This window comes from Elephas maximus, chromosome 10, assembly GCF_024166365.1.
Source record: "Elephas maximus indicus isolate mEleMax1 chromosome 10, mEleMax1 primary haplotype, whole genome shotgun sequence".
Lineage (NCBI taxonomy): Eukaryota > Metazoa > Chordata > Mammalia > Proboscidea > Elephantidae > Elephas > Elephas maximus.
Window position 1 is genome coordinate 23489883 of NC_064828.1, and position 21984 is coordinate 23511866.

A 21984-nucleotide genomic window follows, 5' to 3' on the forward strand; every position below is an offset into this window, starting at 1 on the left:
TGCAATTATTAGAGATACTGGGGGATTCTACTAGTAAGTTACCGAAAAACCTCATTTATTCAGCAATGTTGAGTCACTACTATTTGCACAGCATGTGTTAGAAATATTAAATACGTGGGGAGATCCCAGGGGCTGCAGGCTTGTTTGGATATTTATAAATGAGTATATGTCTTGGGCCAGGTCACCGAAGAACCTTTAGAAGAAGAGACAGAAGATGTTGCAAACCTGTGGAATTCCTTCAATGATGAGGAAGAGGAAGAAGCCATGGTGTTCTTTGTCCTGCAAGAGAGCACTGGGTATATGGCACCAACGTTGCGGGCCCTGGCCATCATCCATACTATCATCTCCTTGGTCTGTGTGGTGGGCTACTATTGCCTGAAGGTGAGTTGCTTGCCACTCTGAGTCTGCTCTGATTTCTTGAGAAGAAAGCACCGTATTTGATCAGCAGCCCTTTGTTCTCTAAGACCTTACCAATAGAGAAGATTCATAGAGCACCACCAGCATTGTATTATCTGGGAGCTGGTTAGAAATGTAGAATCTCGGGCCCCACCCAGATCTTCTAAATCAGAATCTACAATTTTGCATGATTCCCAGGTAACCTGTGTGCACATTCAGTTTTCAGAAGCAGTAATCTAGGAGTCACATTTCAGGAACCTCTTGTGGAATTTCATAAGATTACCATAATCAGGCTAAGTCACGTGTGTAGCTAGCAATGAGAGCTTCTTCTGATCTTTGAATTTATGTTGGAATTTTTATAAAAATATTTTTCTCCTTTCAAAAATTAAGTTGAAACTATTTGAGATATTAGGGGAGAACTTATTGGTGAGTTACTCCTTTGATTATCTGTTGCCACATAACCACCCCAAAACTCATTGGCTTAAAACAACAACTATTTTATCTTTGGGTTGACTTGGCACATTTGGGCAGTTCTTCTCCATGTGAAGGCGACTGAGTCTGCAGTCATCTGGGAGCTCAGCTGGGCTTGGATGTCCAAGATGGCACATTCCTGTGCCTGGCACCTTGGCAGAGGGACAACTGGAAGGCTGGGCTTAGCTGAGGTAGCTGGACGTCTCTCTCCATGTGGACTCAGGACATCTTCCTTTCCATGTAGCTTCTCTACATGGCCTCTTTAGCCGGTTAGCTACACTTCTTACATGGCAGCTCAGGATTTCAAAAAAAGCACCAAAATGGAACCTGCCAGCCTAAGGCTTAGGTCCAGAACTGCCACAGTGTCATTTCCACTGCATTCTGTTGGCTACATCAAGTCACGGGGCCAGACCAGATTCCTTATTGCCTACTGGGTGAGGGGAGGTTACAAAAAGGCATGAATATCAGGAGGCCATCTTTGGAGACTACTACGTCATGTCAGTGTTCAGTCATTCAATTCTTGATGTTGTAAGTACAGTTCTCTTTCCACTACACTGTATTTTTTTCTCATTCCTTTTTGCTCAGGACATTTTTTCTTACTTCTCCTAAGAAGTATCCTTGGCTACACACTGTCCACCACGCCATTTTCTTCCTGGGAAGAATCCAGGAAATAGGTTCCTATCTTTGTGGACTTCACTTCCAGTGATTACCTACAGTGTCATGTAGAAAAAGTCCTGCTACCCTGCCTCAGAGACCATGTGCCCTAGACTATACTGAGCACTCCATCATAATGATTAAGGCAAAGATTCTAGAGCAAGCTACCTGGGTTAGACCCACAGCTTCGTCACTTAACCTCACATCTCCCTGGTTTCATCATCCGTAAAAGTATTATAATACTAGCACAAACCCTGTTAAGATTTCTGGGAGGATTAAATGAATTAATATGTATACAAATGCTCAGAACGTTGGACATAGGAAATGTTAGAGTGTTTATCTGTTACTGCTTAGCTCACGATCCTAGCACTCAGCTTGTTGGATGTGTGCAGATATGATGACGACCTAAAGAAAATAAAAGAGAAACACCACCTTAGGGAATAAAAATGTGGAAGCTCTACTTAGAGGGCATACAAACTCCTAGAAGATTGAAGGAGAATGCTGCAGGTCCCAGTTATCAGTACTATTCCACAACTCGATACTGTTATCACTCAGAGTCATTTCTAAGTACAGTGGACATTAGCCAGAGTAGCTTCACCTTTGCTTCCCCTCCCACACCATCCATTAGCCAACACCAATCATTGATTCTTCACAGCATGCAATGCCTATAGGAGTATTTGCCACTTTCCTGTCATTAGTCTTTTATTTCCTTGGTGGTGTCTTAAAGAGGAAAAAAGGGCAAGAGGTAACTCTTTACAAATCTTTATCTAAATTTTGCCTTTTTGTTTTGGAAATAAAGGAGCAGTGTGGGGCATATGGATATCATGAACTTTCAGAAAGAGTTATTGGAAGAAACAGCTTGGGAATCAAGGTCTCACTGGGATCACCAAGCAACCAGTGGCTTCCCAGCTGAATGAGAAGCCCTGGCTGTGTCCAAACTCAGCTTTTCTGGCAAGAGGAGCTCTGGCTTTTCTAACTTCTCATTTCCTGCGATTTCAGCACTATCCTCCACCCTCACCCACTCTGTCCCATGTTTGAAGTGTGTTTACTGATGGCTGGGGTGGGTAGATCATTTTCCCAGCCCTTTCTGGGCACCTCTTTCGTGGTAGGTCTTAGTAGCCTTGTGACCATATCTAGTCGAAAATCAAAGTCACAAAGTTAAAGCTACAATCCTAAGAGCATGGGGGGTGATAGCAGGGCACAAAGAAGTGTTCTGCTACCTGGCAGGAGCTCATCTAGGAAAGAATCTCCAGAAGAAAACTCCAATACCAAAGGTTATGTACAGAGTCCAGTGACTCCTGTCATTCTATCAAACCATGTTGCATTAACCAAACCCCTACAGCCATGAAATTAATATGAATCTAGCCATTGAAGGAGGTTAGAACATTTCATCATATTCCTATGACTGAACAATCTATTTTAGGATAGTTTACTGTCCTTTCTAGGTGTTGTTTGTTTCCAGCCTAGGAGTCTTAGGAGGCCTAACTCATTTGGCCCTGGGATTCATCTAAATTCTTCTTAGTAGAATGGGCAAGGAGTCCAGTTTTATTAATACCAGCTGTAATATCAGCTTATCCCAAACTTTAAAGAGTGGCCCAAATCAGATCAGCTTTTGGAGATGGAGGTGTATTAGCCAAAGAATCGAGAAGAGATTTATTTGGCTTTGGTCCCGTAACTAGGCCCCCAAAGCCCCAGTACACTGAGACTCCTGCCCTGAAAAAAAAGTTGAAGGTTAATTTGTTAAATACCTGGGAGAGGAGGCTTTAATCAGAAAGCCTTCCCTAAGTGACCAAGTCTTCCCATTTCTAGGTCCCTTTGGTGGTATTCAAAAGAGAAAAAGAAATTGCTAGGAAGCTGGAGTTTGATGGCCTGTATATCACTGAACAGCCATCGGAAGATGACATTAAGGGTCAATGGGATCGCTTGGTAATCAACACACCGTAAGTGTCCCTCCCCATCCCCCAAAGGAAAAGAATACTGTAACAGAATGACTCTTTCCTTGCCACCCTTGGGAACTGATTAACATAAACCTTCCTTTGGTTTCTGGAACTTGTTTTCTGTCTTGCCTTTTCAATAAAGTAGTCTGTTGCCCCTCAAACACTGGTATGCATCCATAAGGATTTAATCGGAGGGAGGATATTATCAGGAAGTGCTGAGCATATTTGATTAAGACAGAGGGTGTTTAAACTAGTTTTTCATATTTGAGTCATACAGAGTCAGCTGAGGGCTTAACTGGCCCTGGGATTCGGAGATCAAGCTGATCAGCTTCTTCAGACACCCAAACTGGAGAGTTTGTTTGCCTTGATGTTAAGAATCTCCCTTTTCCATTTTCTTTTTCAGATCTTTTCCTAGTAACTATTGGGACAAGTTTGTAAAAAGAAAGGTATGCCTTGTCAGTGTGGGTGAGTCCCATGACCATTTTAACAGGCTTTTTTTAAGTTATCCATATACAAACATAAATAAGTGTGATGTTACTTTTGTTGATGGTATCTCCAGAATAGTGAGTCACAGAAGGGGTTGTATATGAACGTGTGTAGGTTTCTGGCTTCGTTCCTAGACTCATTTGTCTTAAACAGTTTCATACGATCATTGTCATTTTCTGCAGTCTGGGCACTCTCTCCCCACCGAAAAGATAAAATACCAGCTTGACAAGCGGTTTTCACATAATCGTCTTTATCACTTCTGTTTTCCCTGGGTTTTTTTTTTTTTTCTTTTTTCCTGTTGCATTTTGCATCATGTCTTAAACTCCTTAGAAGAGCCAAGAGTTGAGTAAAGCCCCAAAAACGCTGGCCCCAAACTCACACTGTCATCCTCTCTGCTGTAGGTGATCAACAAGTATGGAGATCTCTATGGAGCAGAACGCATTGCTGAACTCCTGGGTTTGGATAAAAACGCCCTTGACTTTAGCCCAGTAGAAGAGGCAAAAACCGAGGAAGCTTCTCTGGTGTCATGGTACAGAGTTTAACCCAAAACCAAACCCATGCTGAACTCCTGGGTTTGGATAAAAACGCCCTTGACTTTAGCCCAGTAGAAGAGGCAAAAACCGAGGAAGCTTCTCTGGTGTCATGGTACAGAGTTTAACCCAAAACCAAACCCACTGCCAGAGCTTAGGGGTTAAAAATTCTGGCTCAAATAGAACCTTTGTTTTCCCAGCCCTTCTTCGAATGATAGAAGAAAATACAGCAACCGTGGCCTTTGTTGTTATAGGCTCTGGTCTGGCTTAGGTATTCCTTCTAGATTCTAACATTTTGGGAAAACACTACCTTTAATTTTTTAAAGACCTATCAGTTCTTATGCCCAATACAGCTAAAAAAGAAAAACTAATTAAAATTTCAAAATGTGTGATTCAACCATTCTCTCTCATGGGGAAATACGTATAACCTGATAAGCTCAGAGTCGTATTTAGATTATTAAACCAGTGTGGGCTGGGGGGGGGTGGGGGTGGGGGACTTAATTTTTCCCCTTATTAAACCCTTAACTAACTCTTGATATTTGTAAGTTTTGATATTATTTGTTTTCTTTAGGCTAAGTTCTGTCGACATGAAGTACCATATTTGGAAGCTGGGCGTTGTTTTTACTGACAATGTAAGTATCGCATATGAAAAACAAGATCCTGTACCCCAGGTTCAGGTATGCTCTGAGATGCTGCAAACAAAGAAGCTCTGGAGGATTCCCAGAAAGATTCAGGGATTGCTTTTCTAAGACTGAGATAAAGGTGCTGGCACAACACTTCTCTCTTGCAATAGTGAAAGGCAGACAGGCTTTCACTTACTTGACAATTCTCAGGCTCCCAAGTAGGGTTCAGTACCTAAATACCCTCTATTCTGTCTGTCCCCCAAGATGAGAACAAATGGTTTCACAGGTGCATCATATGGCACAAATACCAGAAAAGCTGCTAAATTCCTTCTGTTTCCACAGTCCTTTCTCTACCTTGCCTGGTATACAACCATGTCATTCCTGGGCCACTACAACAACTTCTTCTTTGCTGCTCATCTGCTGGATATCGCAATGGGTTTCAAGACACTGCGGACCATTCTGTCATCTGTAACTCACAATGGCAAACAGGTATTGAGCTTATAGTGTTGTGGAACAGGGTGGACCTAGACATGAATAGGAAAAAACCAAGCAGTGTGCTAGTGTGTGACAAGAAGGAATGTGTCACTGTGTGTAATACACATTTCTTGGATTAATTTTGTTTTTGAAAAATTGTAGCCCTTTAAAAATACAATCACCTGCAAGGCAGAAGGCCTTGATTCAGAAACCCTTAACATTTAGATTAGTGGTTTTCAACCAGGGAAGATGGAGAAGGGATGGGGGCCAGGTAGGTAGTTGATGAGGGGGGTGATAGACATACCAGAATCACCCTGGAGAACTTTTTTAGGTCTACCCCTTCCTCTATGGATTCTGATATACTTGCTGGGGGTTAACAGTAGGCAAATGCAGTTAGAAAACTCCCCAGGTAATTCTGATATGTGCCTCTAATTAAGAACCATTGATTGAGACCTACACCATAGCTATTGCTATCTCCAATCTCATCAATATCCAGCCTATGTTCTACACCAGCAGGGTCACTTCCTTGATTAAAACCTCCTAATGGCTCCTCCTTGTTCACAAATTCAAACTCCTTAGCATTTCATTCCTCAATTACATGAATGAGACTTACTTCCTCACATCTCTAAGACTTTGTATGGGAGAGGGAGAAAAAAAGAAAGAAGTTCAAATGTGCCAGGCTTGTCCCATGTGCCAGGTACCATGATAGGCTCAAACTACCTTGTAAGGTAGATGTTATGTTTACTTTACAGATAAGGAAACTGAAGCTCAGTGAGGCAGTGGCTAAGGGGCAGAGCTTAGATTCTAGCTTGTTTCTTCCTTGGTGCAAACCTCAGGTTCTTTCTGTTTTTCTAAACCAACTGTTTTCTGTGTGGTCAGCTGTCCAAGGTTTGATAATCCCTCAAGAGATCACCGAATACCTCTATGCTGGTACTTATTTCATGCCCAGCCCCTTCTGTGTAGCACCTTGAGGGCAAAGATTCTACCTTGTTGGTCTTAATCTCCCCAGCTCACTGCCTGGTCCATGGTACAGGCCAGACAAGCAGGTCCTGTGTACTCATTTATGATGCTGACCACTTACCCACTAAAAGCCTGGAAACAAACATTCCCTATGATCCCTGCAAAGGTCCAAGGCAGATTTTTTTATTATAAAAAATGTCACTTTGCTCACCATCATAATTCTTACAATAACTTCAAAGCTGTGACAATTGTCCAGGCCAGGGTTATTTATAAAATAACTTAAGGACACCCAAAGTCCAGAAGAACCTTTAGTTTATTTAGAATCAGCTTTAGAGTAGAAGCTGCATTGCGATACCTCAGGTACCTGCTGTCTCTGTTAATAAACAAAAAAAACAAGGTAACCCTTCTCAAAGCACCATCACTGTTCAACCCTTAAATACCTTTGGTGATTACATATACTCAATCCAATGCCCCATCATCACTCTTTTCCTCCAGTAGGCCTGTTTCTCCTTATGTCTCATCATTCCTTCTCTACCCACAACATGGTAGCCTTCTTTGCCACCCCCGTCATCTTTCCTGTTTCCTTCAGTCTCAAATGCACCTTTCAAGGTAGAGAGAAGCCCACCTCTTCTCCTTCTCTCTCTCCTCGTGTTCGCAGTTGGTTCTGACTGTGGGTCTCCTGGCTGTGGTGGTTTATCTCTATACCGTGGTGGCTTTCAACTTCTTCCGCAAGTTCTACAACAAAAGTGAAGATGACGACGAGCCCGATATGAAGTGTGATGACATGATGACGGTAAGCCCACTGTGGGCCCACCTGGGCACTGCCTCATTGGGAATAAGGGGTCTGGGTGGTTGAGAGAGCTAAGTGAGAGCTGGGGAGTTATATAGTAGAATATAAAGTAGAATACAAATGTCTTGTCAAAAAAGGAATTGTATCCTGGCAATATAGAAGTGATGGAAGTGTTTCATTACCACTTGTCTTAGTTGGAAAGGAAAACACGCCACAGGCTGGGGTTATCATTCATTTAAATCTGTCTGGGAGATGAGGCACCTTTGTGAATGGACCTGTATCTAAATTTCATGGAGGTCAAGCTTTGATTCTTTGTCTTTGAGGACTTGGAGCCAAGTCCCTTGAATCTGGTGGTTGATTTATCTCAGCAAGCCATCAGGGGTTCTTTAGGAACATGCACCATAGGCTGAGGCTGAAGAACAGCAGGGTCAGGTTGGTGGCTCCGAAGAAAGGCACTGCTCAGGGTGAGCCCACGTAGCTGTGGTAGCATCTCCAGATGTTTATAGCAACCAGATTTCAGGAAAAGAACTTGTGTGACGGGGCAGTTGACAATGGACACTGCCCCAGCCTGTGTTCATTTCTCTATAAAATGGGTAACATTTCTTGGCCAAAAACTTTTCTTATGCCTTCTTGGGGCAAGCATCCTCAAGGGACAGCAGCATACAGTCACTAGAGCACCAGTATGACCAGTACCCGTCTTCAGGCTGCCCTTTGCTGCCCTAACATATTCAGTCAGGCAGGGAGACAGTGAGCACCCTGCTCTGTGGCAAAAGGGTGGGAGGGGGCAGTCTGCTCTGTGAGCAAGTACCCAGATGCCTATATTGGGCCAAACATACAGCATGGGAAGAGAGAGAATCTTTGCCCTACCAGGTGTGTAGGGAATGTAGAAGTTGTTAGTTGCCGTTAAGTCGATTCTGACTCGTGGCGTCCACACGTGTATTGAGCAGAACTGCTCCATAAGGTTTTCAAGGCTGTGACCTTTCAGGAGATTGCCTAGCCTGTCTTCCAAGGCGCCTCTGGTTGGGTTCAAACCACCAATCTTCGGGCTAGTAGTCAAGCGTTTAACCACTTGCACCACCCCGGGATGCCAGGAGGAGTAGAGTGGACATTTTCCTGGAGTCTGCCGTCCTGCCTCTGAAGCCCAAGCTCTTAAAATTAAATAAAAGAAAACTAGTGCCTGGCATTAGCCATACTCATCAGGATTTAAAGGTCTTTTAACTTACATACTTAAAACCAAAAACCAAACCCACTGCCATCGAGTCAATTCCAATTCATAGCGATCCTAGAGGACAGAGTAGAACTACTCCATAGAGTTTCCAAGGAGCACCTGGCAGATTCAAACTGCTGAACTCTTGGTTAGCAGCCATAGCACTTAACCACTATGCCACCAGGGTTTCCAATTTACATACACCTTAATATAAATTCTTTTGTATATATCAAATATACTGTTCAAAACTTTTTTCCATGGGCAAAATATCTTTTTTATTGTGCTTTTTAGATGAAGGTTTACAAAGCACGCTAGTTTCTCATCAAACAATACATATATTGTTTTGTGACACTGGCTGCCAACTCCACAGAATAAGTCAACACTCTCCCCTTCTCGACCTTGGGTTCCCCATTTCCATTCGTCCACGTTTCTGTCCCCTCCTGCCTTCTCATCCTTGCCCCTGGGACTGGTGTGCCCATTTAGTCTCATATATTATTGTTTAATGGGGCCTGTCTAAGCTTTGGCTGAAGGGGGCTGAACCTCAGGAGTGACTTCAGTACTGAGTTAAAAGGGTGCCCAGGGGGCATACTCTTGGGATTTCTCCAGTCTGTCAGACCAGTAAGTCTGGTCTTTTTTTGCGAGTTTTAGTTTTGTTCTACGTTTTAACTCTGGCTCTGTCTGGGATCCTCTATTGTGATCCCTGTCAGAGCAGTCAGTGGTGGTAGCCGGGCATCATCTAATTGTGCTGGACTCAGTCTGGTGGAGGCTGTGGTAGTTATGGTCCATTAGTCCTTTGGACTAATCTTTCCTTTGTGTCTTTGATTTTCTTCATTCTCCCTTGCTCCAGATGGGGTGAGACCAGTGGAGTATCTTAGATGGCCGCTCAAAAGCTTTTAAGACCCCAGACACTATTTACCACAGTCAGATGTAGAACATTTTCTTTATAAACTATGTTATGCCAATTGAGCTAGATGTCCCCCGAGACCAAGAAATCTATCTTTTAAAGCCTAAATATAACAACAGTCTTTCCATCTCTATAGACATCAAACTGACCAGAGAGTATAGTAGATTGCAGTTAGCAACACAAAAACGGTATCTTTGAAAAGTAACCTTCTGCTGTGTAGTTTATCTCTATACCATGGTGGTTTTCAACTTGTCACACTTTGATCTAATCATATGGATGATCAACCAGCTTGCTACAAACAAACCTCCGCTGCCTTTACCTGAATCACCATTATTTTCCTTCTCTAGTGTTACCTTTTCCACATGTACGTGGGAGTGAGAGCAGGGGGTGGCATTGGCGATGAAATTGAAGACCCTGCTGGTGACCCTTATGAAATGTACCGCATAGTCTTTGACATTACCTTCTTCTTCTTTGTCATTGTCATCTTGCTGGCCATCATTCAAGGTATGGTTGCCAATTGCTTTATATATGAACAGGGTTGATACTTAAATCTAGCTCTTTCTACCTTCCTGTATCTAGGACTTAATATGTCTATAAAGCAGTGTGTGAATTCATTTACTTGTTAATTCAGCAAACATTTATTAAGAATCTACTATAATACAAGGCCTTGGCTATATATGCAAAGTGCCCAAGATACACCTGGCACTGATAGGACAAACTTGAGAATCCTTATAGAGGACTTCCCCTCTCCTTCCAATCCCTACTTTGTTACCGTTCTGCCTCCTAGATCTCTCTCCGTAGCTAATCTTATGTCCAGCCTTGCAATTTCTATCCTCATCATTGTCCTCCCAGTATTTGAGGTGGGAAAGGTGCATAGAAACGAGCTAGGAGGGTGTGACATTGTTTTCTCCATGGGTCGGGGGAGGGAGTACTGATATTTTAGCCAATAGCGCATCAGGAATCGGAGGAAAAAGGATGATGGTGAATTTGGCTGGAGTCATGCCGAGCTGCGACACCTGTAAGACATCCAGGTGTTGCAATCTAATAAGTGGTTTCATGGGTCTCCTAGGAGACAAGTCAGGAATGGGGTGGAATAGCAATAATACATATAAAACCAATACAAAGAAATCTAAAAATTAATAAAATTACAGAACTAGGATTCATCAATGTGGTGGTGAAAGATGTGGGTGTAGAAGAGATTTCTCAGAAAGAGAAACAGAGGAGGAAGAACCCCTTATACGTATCAATGTCTAAGGGGCTAGGAGGAGGAGCCCATAAGGAAGAAGGAAAACTGATGGCTACATGAAGCAGGAGAGAACGGGAGTGGTGGCAAGAGAAGAAAGTTCCAAGGAGTGAGTAGGTAACAGCAGAGAATGTATTGCAGAAAGTGGAATTAGAGGAGAAATGATAAAGGGGTAGCCAGAATGCAACATTTTAGAAACACCAAGTATTTTTCCTAATTTAGTTTTAATTGTTCAGCCTGATGATTCAGGTTTTTACAAAAACCAGGTGGCCCCTGCCATTCCGTCTACCCTGACCACTCAACAGATTATGTAAGGTGCTTTGTCTGTCGTCATTAAAATCCTAGGTCTTATTATTGATGCCTTTGGAGAGCTAAGAGACCAGCAGGAACAAGTGCGAGAAGATATGGAGGTAATGACCCTCTGACTGCTAATAATTCCAGCTCCATTTTTATACCCCCATGGCAATTTAAAATAAAAAAAAACTTTCTGCTGTTACTTAGGGTCATCCGCAGGCAAAACTGCAAACAAAGTTTGTTGTCCATGCCTGTCCACTTCTCCGTGCCCATCTTCCAGCTCTGCGCATATCTTCCACTCCAACCCCGTGCTCTGCACCCCACCACCCTGCAGCCACCGCCACTGTTTCACGTGTGGGAGGGAGGGGGATCCTCGGTTAGCCAGGAGCTAGGTGTGACAGTATGGAGTGAATGACTAAGAGGTAAAAGCATTAGAGAGAGAAATATTTTTCCATGTTTCTCAACTCAATCAGAGAGACCTTGACCCTTTTCCCACCTGCCTGTACAACCACATCTACTAATGCCTTTACCCCCTTTCTTTTCCATAGACTAAATGCTTCATCTGTGGGATTGGCAACGATTACTTTGACACTACCCCTCATGGTTTTGAAACACATACATTACAAGAGCACAACCTAGCCAACTACTTGTGAGTATTCCGGTTAATTGTGTCTTGGTTAATAGTTTAAGCAATTATGTTATATCGTTTCTGCTGATGCCAATTCTGCCCATTTCTCTGAAAAAGTAGTGGCAATCAGAACTTCCACAAGTTCCCAACACCCCTGTCTGGACAGATGTTTGTTATGGATTGTGCTTGCTCTGAGCAAAGGCCCTTCCACCTGTGAATCAAATCCCAGCCCTCTTCCCACCTTCTCAAGGACATGTAACTGCAGCACTTTCTTTCTCTACTGGATTTTTCACTTCACCATACAAATATGCTATTATTTTTCATCTCAGGAAAGAAAAGAGTCTGTGACCCCACCATTGCTTCTAGCTACCACTCAGTTTCTCTCTCCCTTTCAGCAAAACTTGAAAACTGTCCATGCTCCGTGTCTCCAGCTTCCCTCTCCACTCCAGACAGGCTTTCCTCCCGGCAAGGTCACCAGTGACCTGCATGGTCCTGAGTTCAGTGGTCAGTTTCCAGGCCTCACCATGTCTGGCCCCGCCCCCTCCTAGTAACACATAAATGAGCTCCATGAGAGTGGGGAGCTTTGGGTGTGTGTGTTCTGACACTGCTGTATCTCAGCACCTACAGCAATGCCTGGCATCCGATAAATGAACCTCTCCCTCTTTCTAAGGTAAACCATTTATTCACGAATGAGCTCTTGGGAGCCTATTAAGTGCCATGGGCTTCTTATGCAACTTCTAACTGATGGAATTTACAGAGAATATTCCATAGCTTATTCCATAATCAGGATCTTTTAAGGAAAAAAAAAATGCTGGATTCTGCTGCCTGGTTTAGCCCTTCCTTTCTAGCTCTACATTTTGTTTTGAAAATCCTAATCTTCTTTAAGACAGAAACACAAGTTTTTAAAAAATAAGCTTAGCATACTCTTCCTTACAGCATGAGTATTTATCATTCTTAAATCTCATGAAGAGAGTTCACATCTTAATGGAGGTGACTGGGATGTCTGTCTATGGGAAGTAAGCACAGGTCCATATGTTCAGCTAGATAAAATGAGTGTCTGGGTTGGGACCCCCTTCAATGTCTTCCCATAGCACTTATCACATTCTGCATTACTTCTTTCAGTCTGTGTCCTCTATTAGCAGTGAGCTTAAGGGGAGAAAGCCCATCTTATTTGTGTTTGAACCTCCCACCTAAAACAGTGCTTTGTCAGTTCAATAAACATATGGAGAAAGGAGTAATGGCCTACACTATCAAACTTGACAGACCGGCCAGACCTTCTTTCTTAATCTTGGAAAGAAACAGGAAGAAAAAAATAAACATAGAGCTTCTACTGGGGGGCCAGGACCTGAAGCTATAAAACATAAGAAGACCTGAGAGTGCTCAGAACCTGGGGCTCAGGTTTTCTCCACCTTCAGGCGAGTGTTACTTCTTCTCTCCCTCCCTTACCACCAGCCTTCTCCTGAAGCACACAAGACTGGGGAAGCTGCCTCTGAGATCATATCATGTGAGCTGAGAGATCAGCCCAGCCCCTGGGGATGCCTGTGTGTCACAAACAGAAGACTCCAACCTCAGACACTATCACACAGTTAGAGCAGGTCAAAGTATGCTGGCGTTTCCCAGTTGTCTATAATAAAAACAAAACTATCCTTCTGGAGTAACAGAGCATCTTAAGGAGATTAAATACTTTCCACCTTCTCTCATGACAAATACACTTGAGATGCACAAGTAATGTCAATTCTATGTTCTCATAAGATGATAAATTAGCCTACTAAAAAATTGTATGATAAGAGTCTGAATATCATTTTGTTTAAAGTAGGATTTTCTAAACAATAAAATGTAGACAAAATTCTTCCTCACGTGATCTTAGCTCAAGGATTAGGGATGGTACAAAAGGAATTATCCTCACAAAAAGGCTAACGTTGTGATTAGTGTTTATTATGCCACATTCCCTTGATTCTGAAAGATACAGCAGACAGAAGATGCTAAACATTTTTTTAACCCCTTCTCTCCAGTTTACTTGATTGAGTAAATGAAGTCAGATTTCCTAACCAGAGTATCTAATACTGTCTTTTATCCTTGTTCCAGGTTCTTTTTGATGTATTTGATTAACAAAGATGAAACAGAACACACCGGTCAGGTGAGAAATGTTTTTAAGTACTATCATACATGCCCCTGTGTTAGATCTTCCCTGGTCTCCTCAAGATACAGCACAGCAGCTCATTCCCTAACAGGCTCTTTCCCTTGTAATTCTTCAGGTGTTCGTTCATATAAGGGCTTAGATATGCATTTTCCCACTGCTTTCTGCCTTATTTCCATCACTTTCTGATTTAGTAAGAAGTCAGGTTTCTACTATGTATCCAATGGCAACCCTAATATATTCCAAAAGTCCTCCTGGTTATCCTTGCCAGCAAACGCTGACATTTCTAAACCGTTGTGGTTACTGCCTCAGTAGAATAGCTGGAGGTGGGAAGAACATTGTAGAGGAAAAGACAATGAGGAAGCAGGGTGTGTGGGTGACTGTAACAAAGAGCAGGAGAATCTGGGAGGCAGTGTGAGTTTAAGTATGTGTCAAAGGAAATCCTGTGACTAAGTGTGAAAGAAAGAAATGTAAAGATAGAGAACAAAGGAGTAGAAGGTAAGCTATCAAATATTCAAATACGATTAGATTTGTGGCAAAGCTCCATGGCTCAAACACGTAGCTAAAGGAAGAGGCAGTTGGTTTTCCAGGTCTGGCTTTAGCTCTACCAGCGTCTGCCCAGGCTGGCACTAATGTTCCTTCTCAGGCATTCTTCTCATCAGTTACAAATGACGTGGAATCATCCTATTGCTGATCTTGACATATTTTCAGAGATAAACCCTGGCTTGATTTTGTTTTGGGTGGAATTAAGTCTCCTTCCCTGCCGGCACTGCCCAGATAGCCTGGGCTGAGGAGAGAGCAGCTAAGAACTTGCCTGTTTGGCCTCCTATTTATAAACCAACAACTATATTCCTACAGGAAGACATTAAAAAAAAAAAAAAACTGGGTTTGTTTAAAAAGAAGTAACCTGTGTTCACATCATTTCAGGAATCTTATGTCTGGAAGATGTACCAAGAAAGGTGTTGGGACTTCTTCCCAGCTGGTGACTGCTTTCGTAAACAATATGAAGACCAACTTGGCTAAATCCAAGTGATAGAAGCTCCACGGATCGGGACAGTCAGCTTCCAGTGACATAAACTCCTTCTTTTACCAATTCTGCAATGTATTTGAAATGTGACATTTTCTATATGCCTCCTTTACAAGAAAGTGTTAAAAATCTTGATTTTTTGAAACTGATTTGGCTTTTTGTGCCTAATGGACATACACTGTGGGAGGTAACTTGTCAAAAGCTTTCTGTAAAAAAGAAAAAGGATGGCAAGGAATCTCTTGTTCAATGCCTTCAACTTTTTCAGTTTTAATGTAACTAGTTTGTTAGGATGGCAGCATTGAGGAAAGGGGTTAGAAAGGATGAATTCTTAATGCATAAATTTCTGAAATTTTAAACACTTGGATGTCATAAGACAGTGTCCCATTGGTGACTCATGGATGAGCTATCAAAAAAAAGCAAACATCTTAACTGCAGTCTAATTTTTCTCATGGTACTTGCTAGTGAATGTATCCCAGAATCAGCTTGAAAACTTTAAGCAGTTAAATAGAAAAAAATCAACACTTTGTCGACACTGAAATATTAAGTGCCTTAAAACCTCTTTAGATATAGCTATGCAAGTTTTTAATGTTTGTGTTCTAGATGGACAGTTCCATTAATTAGTTGTATTGATCTTACTTTATGAAACTGCACTCGGTTATTCTTCACATCATTTTTTTCAGTAACAGCTTGTCAACTGCTGTTATTAGAAAAAAAGTACTGTACTGAAAATTCAGAAAAAAATCTCAATCTTTATGCCAAAATTGAGTAATGCTTTATGGTCCCTTGTAAGTAGTGAAGCTGCTACGTTTAGGTGAATCTCCTCAAATACAAATGAAGTGCCCACCACAATAAAGTAATACATTACCAACCTATGGTTTGGCCTCTTTGAATGTACCACTTCTGGTTGAGTTTACAGCCACACTGTGACTGTGGGGGAAGGAGACATGAGACAGACCACGTAAGTAAGTCCCTGCTCAAGAAAGAAAAAACCCACAGATCAGCATTTGTTTATTTTGACCAGTGTACGCCTCGTTTGCATACATTCTCTTAATCAGCAGTACCTGATGTGCTGTCAACATTGAGGGGAAGGAGGCTGGAAACAAAGACCATATACTATCACAGTAACGCCCCCGACCCTAACGGAAGTCTGTTAGATTTCTAAACCAGAAAACAAATGCACTGCGCCTCTTAGACGTATTATTTGACATGTTGTCAAACACAGAGGTAGGCCTTTACTACGGTTAGCCTAATGGGGCATTTACAAGCTTGGGGCATGCTTGTGAATAAGTTGTTCTGAAATAACATCCTTGTTCCCTTGCTCACTTACAAGGCAACCAAAATTTGCTTCAGGCACTTTTTTTTTTTTAGGCAATCATGCTGTCCAACCAGTCTTCAAGATCTTCCTCAGTAACATTTTTCGATGTACTTGGTTGCTCAGATCCCACATTCTTTTCCTCTGTCACTGATGGTTTTACAGGAGCTGGGGAAATAAAAGCAATGTTAACCCAAGAATTGAGGCCTAAAGCTTCCCTAGGGTTTGTTCCAGATAGAATTCGGCCCTAGTACTAAATTCCTTACAACAAGGGGGAAAATTGTCATTATTGCTCCTATTCCCTAGGAAGATACAACAATATCTATATACAAATTAATAAACGGGGTAGAGATTTACTCTTCTGTTTACTCTCAAGTTGAATTTCAGTTCACTAGTTTTTGTTTTTTAAAGAGACCAACAGCTCAATTTTCTTTTTACTAGTACAGCAATCCTGGAAAGTTATTCAAGGTTTCCGAATGTGTAAATGGAAGTGGCCACTGCCCTGGGCCCCTCAAACACGCCCCCGTATCACAGAATGTGCACAAACTAGGAAGTGTTCGTCTTTTTTAAAAAACTAAGATCAATACAACAAGAAGTATGAAGAGCTGGTTAACAGGCCCTGTTCAGACAGCTGATTAAAAGTCTGCTGCTGAAAAGCTGGGGGCTACATGTAATTTAATGCATTTTTTTTTTTTTTAGCAGAAATTCAATTTCCAGCCCCAGGTTTAATACTGCAATCAGGCAGGTAGCAGCTTTGGAAGCTCAGCATATTGAGTGAGAGGAATGTTGTCAGAAAGGTCAGCTCAGGGGGAAGTAGAGATGTGAGCCCAGAAATAGATGTCAGTGGACAGCTCTGGATCGATGTCAGACACCAACAGAGACGTGTGCGGATGCCATCGGGGTGGGGCTGTTCTCACAAAACACCCACGTGAAGAGAGATGGGAGTGAAATGACAGCTATACCTTCTCCCTCCTGAGCCCTCTTCCCGTCTTCCTCCGCTTTCAGGTCCTGAGATGTCTGATCTGGTAGGATGTCACCTTTTACAGGCGCATCTAAATTAAGCAGCAGATCGAGTTCTTCTTCCAAATGGTCGGCTGCTGACTGCGGGCCGGAGACAGGGTACTCAGAGCCCCTGGAAGGCCCCGGTCTGGAGCTCTCTCTACCCGGGTACACAGAGCAGCTGGCTGCAGATTTCAGCTCAGGGGCGGACCCCAGAGGCCCTTTTAACTGCATCCCTAGTCCTTTGCCGTCATCGTTTCTCTTTGTTTTCACCTGAGGCAGCTCTAAAGGAATCGTGGTCTGAAAGAGGAACGTAATAACTCAGGCAAAAATATGAATCTTGTCACATGCTTAAGTACAAACAAAACATGGAAAGCCAACAAAACCATCATATTGTGGGGTAGGAAACTCAAACAGGAAGTTCACAAAATGTCTCCTTTACTAGTCCAAGCTGCCTACAGTATCACTCACCTGGACCCATGCAATAACCTCCTGATTTCCCTCCTGTCCTCCACTCTAGCCTCTGCTTGCATGTACATACATGCCTATGTACATACCCACAACCCCACACTTCATTCTCCATTCTGCAGCCAGAATGTTCCTTATTATCATCACATTATTATGATTATTATGATTAATGCAAATCTCATTGGGTCACACTCTCCTTTAAATTTCAGTTCAAATGTCCTTAAACTTTAGATCTTAATTTATCTGTCACTCTTCAGAAACACCATTTCTACCCAGTCCAAGTAGATCTGGTTCACCTACTAAGTACTCTCATACCACACTGTACATCTCCTACCTGTGTGATTATGTGCCCACTATCTGTCTTTCCCAATAGATGAGGTTCCATGGCAGAAGGATCCATGACTGTCTGCTTACCATAATATCTTCAATGACTAACACAGAATCTGTCATGTGAATACTTTTTCTAGCAAAATTTTTTTTAATTTTATTGTGCTTAAAGTGAAAGTTTACAAATCAAGTCAGTCTCTCATACAAAAATTTATATACACCTTGCTATATACTCCTAATTGCTCTCCCCCCTAATGAGACAGCACACTCCTTCCCTCCACTCTATTTTTATGTCCATTCAGCCAGCTTCTGACCCCCTCTGCTCTCTCATCTCCCCTCCAGACAGGAGCTGCCCGCATAGTCTCATGTGTCTACTTGATCAAAGAACCTCATTCTTCACCAGTATCGTTTTCTATCCCATAGTCCAGTCCAGTCCCTGTCTGAAGAGTTGGCTTTGGGAATGGCTCCTATCTTGGGCTAACAGAAGGTCTGGGGACCATGACTTCCGGAGTCCTTCTAGTCTCAGTCAGACCATTAAGTCTGGTCTTTTTACAAGAATTTGGGGTCTGCATCCCACTGCTCTCCTGCTCCCTCGGGGGTTCTCCGTTGCACTTCCTATCAGGGCAGTCAGCGGTTGTAGCTGGGCACCATCTAGTTCTTCTGGTCTCAGGCTGATGGAGTCTCTGATTTATGTGGCCCGTTCTGTCTCTTGGGCTCATAATTACCTTGTGTCTTTGGTGTTCTTCATTCTCCTTAGCTGCAGGTGGGCTGAGACCCATTGATGCATCTTAGATGGCCGCTTGCTAGTGTTTAGACTCCAGAAGCCACTCTTCAAAGTGGGATGCAGAATGTTTTCTTAATAGATTTTATTATGCCAACTGACTTAGATGTCGCCTGAAACCATGGTCCCCAAACCCCTACCACACTGGCCTTCGAGGCATTCAGTTTATTCAGGCAACTTCTTTGCTTTTAGTTTAGTCCAGTTGTGGCACGTAAATATTTTGAGTAGCCAGACTTGTATACTTTTACATTTCATTTCATTCAATTCCATTCCATCTGGTCTTTAAAAATGTTTCAAATAAAATTAATGAAAAAGCTTCTAAAAATTTTGCATCCTCTCTTAAAACTTTACAAAACCCTTATCCCCTTGGTATAAAACCCTCAGCTTTACAAAAAGGAAAGCCGAGTCAGTGCCATCCTGCAGAGAAATGCTTTCCTTCTCCTGCCCTGACCCACACCAGCGGACAGATGCCTTCAGGGTTTTTTACCTGGACCAATTCCGCGGCAACATTGAGTCGGAGTGAGAGAGGCAGTTCTTGAAGAGCTTGAACCAGTGACTGACAGTCCACATAAAGGGCTGAATTCTGTATTTAAAAAAATGAGAAAGTACAGGTGGTGACGAAATACGACCTTCGGGAAACAGAAGAGCAGAAAATAACTGTCAATAAATCACCCAATGGAGTTTCCTGTAGCCACATTCAGAAGTCACACTTGATATAGCTATAACGTCTACTTATGATCAGCAAAACCGAAACCACCTCTTCGAGGCCTACCTCACACTATCAGAGCGGTTGGCAGTGTCCAGACACCCTCGAACCGAGGCCACACAATAAGAGTCCACAGACCTGTAAACTAGAGGCTTTTGGAACTGTTGGCAAGTTAAAGGAAAACGAGCGTTAATGAAATCTGAATGGACACCTCCTCCACCTTCAGCTTGCTGGCCTTGGGGGAGACGAGGAAAGAGCTTTCTCAGCAGGGAGATGAGGTTGACAGGCATAGCCAAAGGAGCCGGTGAGGTCTGCTTCTCTGGAAACTCACCCTCTACCCAGGAGGACTCTGCGTGAGGCCAATACTAAAAGCTTTGACTCCTTTCCCACTCATAAAAATAAAGTCCTATCAATGCACTGACCTCACAATTTGGTACTATTTAAAAACAGATTCCAGATTGTCTCATGGTCCCTGAACAGCTTCTCCTAGGTACCCTGGTCACCCAAGAGAAAGAAAAACTAAACGGTAGTCACACTGATCTCACATACAAGAGGCAAACACCACCTGATGTCTCTAAGGACTATCACAAGGCGCAGCGAGGGCCACATCTTATCCTACAACCACAGACTTCCAGTTAGAAGAAAACCCAGTAGTCATACAATCTCTGTTCCAAAGCAGGAATATCTCTGGTAGATGCATTTATAATGCCCTAGCTGGAGAGTCATCCCTGGTGGGCTTGAGGAGTGCTGCCCCTAAATCCAGACCTACCCTAACTACTAATCCACACCACGGGAGCACACTGAAAGAACGGGTTGGCTTCCCTACTCCCATTCTGATATTCTACCTGAGACAGACAGATCTTAGGGAAGCAGCCCTGGGGGCACCACATGTGCTCCTCACCCAGGAAAAAGTAACTTACGTTTAAAGAATACTGTGACTTGATGAACAGGATAGAGGAAGGTAAGAAATAAGAGCCCTGCTGAAAAAGTGGGAAACGTATTCATGCCTTCCCTTAGTCCTAAACATAGCACATTCAGTGCAGTGATCAGCACTGGCATGGCCACTTCTTTGTTTTTCCAAGTTTGGAAAAACTCTCTCAAACCCACTAGGAAGTTGTGATCCTGAATGCTTAACACATGGGGAGGTCGCCACATTACAAACTGGAAATCTCACCCTTCCCACAACTCCCTGCCAAGGTGTTTGCAAAGCCACACTGTGTCACTACCCTCTTTTATCTGCCTGTAAAAGACTGAGAACTTCTGCGGTTCCCGCCAGCCATTCACACATTGCTCCCTTACTCCCTACAGAAGGACCACTGAGCAATGCTGAGGTCTAGGTAAGTGTCCAGACTTCCTAGCCCTCTTTTGCATCTCATGCAACATGACTACAAAGGAAATTTTAAGCAAGGAAAAGTTTATGAAACCACCCAAAGGTACAGGGAATGGCCTGGCTGTGCTTATAAACCATGTCCTCAGTTATGTTCAGTTGACTCGGTACTGGACTGTCTTCTACAGTTCTCATCCCCACTCATCCACGGCCGAGCTGACATTGCATCTCCTCCCTCCATGATGCCTTCCCAGATACCTCAAACCACAGTGATTTCTCCTTGGCCCAGAACCTGCCATGTAAATCACATCTTTTAATAGGCCTTTTTTTTTGGGGGGGGGGCATTATCTTATCCCCTAAAGGATTAATGCTGAATGCCTTATACATAAAGCTACCTGAAGTGACCTGATTATAATACTAGGGCATGAATTTTAAAAACAGGTGTAATTGCAATAACAACCATGAATTAGCTTTTGACGTCACAACTCACATAGCTACATGTTCAAAAAAAAAAAAAAAACTGGTGGGTTGTTTTTGGCCCCTATATCCACGTGGCCAGACCTGATGGTCATTCCCAATTGGAACAGGTGGCCTGGCAACATCCAGTGGAGAGATGTGGTGGGATAAGGGTGTAGAGAGAAGGGGGCCACCCTGCTGGCTTCTCTCCTGTACACTCTGAGGCTGGGAGAGAAGCCAGCCACAACCACTGGAGGAAAGCCCTTCCACCCTCTTCCCTGCTGTCAGTATGCCCAGAACCCTGTCTAGGGTCTAGGAACCTATAATTTCCCAAGTTCCTCTCTGGCCAGGAGCCTGATCAGACTCTAACGCTCAGTGTCTAGTGAGAAAAGAGCCACTGTTAACTCCACTTTGCAGCTAAAAAGAGCAGTCTTTAATCTGACCATTACAGCTTCCTCAGAAGTCCCAACTATAAAAGTCTGTATTTGTTTCGGACCCAGGGACCACATGTACACCTTAAAGCAAAAGTGCCCAAACTTGGCAGCACTTTGGAATCAGCTGGGAAGCTTTCCAAGACAGATTCTCAGGCCTCACGCACAGAACTGGACTCTCAGGGGCTGCGGCCTGGGAGTCTACAACTTGAAAAGCCAGGCATTTAGGAACTGCTGTTTATCACCCACCACTCAGTAGTTGCTCAAGGAAGGTCTACTGAATAAGAAAGTCACTATATGTCAACAAAAATGGACAATGGAATAAAAAAGTTTCAGTTGTGTTTTAAAAAATACTAGCCCTATTTTTTTGCCCAAAGAAGTTCTCCCATCGGATCCCTCCTCACGTGTCCCCACAA

The 21984-nt window shown here is 43.0% G+C and overlaps 2 protein-coding genes across 2 annotated transcripts in view; one reads left to right on the plus strand and one right to left on the minus strand.

Annotated features, from left to right (window-relative positions):
* The window catches only part of RYR3 (ryanodine receptor 3), a 626301-nt gene extending 611010 nt beyond the window's left edge, over positions 1–15291 (plus strand). The window contains 12 exon segments of the mRNA XM_049899608.1: positions 181–381; positions 3331–3461; positions 3862–3904; positions 4346–4473; positions 5046–5106; positions 5440–5586; positions 7190–7324; positions 9780–9936; positions 11021–11085; positions 11518–11618; positions 13683–13734; positions 14662–15291. Of these exon segments, the coding sequence (XP_049755565.1) occupies positions 181–381; positions 3331–3461; positions 3862–3904; positions 4346–4473; positions 5046–5106; positions 5440–5586; positions 7190–7324; positions 9780–9936; positions 11021–11085; positions 11518–11618; positions 13683–13734; positions 14662–14757 (1317 nt within the window). The 3' untranslated portion in view covers positions 14758–15291.
* A 223-nt stretch (positions 15292–15514) lies between these two features.
* AVEN (apoptosis and caspase activation inhibitor) overlaps positions 15515–21984 on the minus strand; it is a 189951-nt gene continuing 183481 nt past the window's right edge. Inside the window, exons 4-6 of the mRNA XM_049899001.1 lie at positions 19136–19231; positions 17036–17372; positions 15515–16241 (exon numbers count right to left, since the gene is read on the minus strand). Of these exons, the coding sequence (XP_049754958.1) occupies positions 16126–16241; positions 17036–17372; positions 19136–19231 (549 nt within the window). The 3' untranslated portion in view covers positions 15515–16125. The remainder of the gene's footprint in view (positions 16242–17035; positions 17373–19135; positions 19232–21984) is intronic.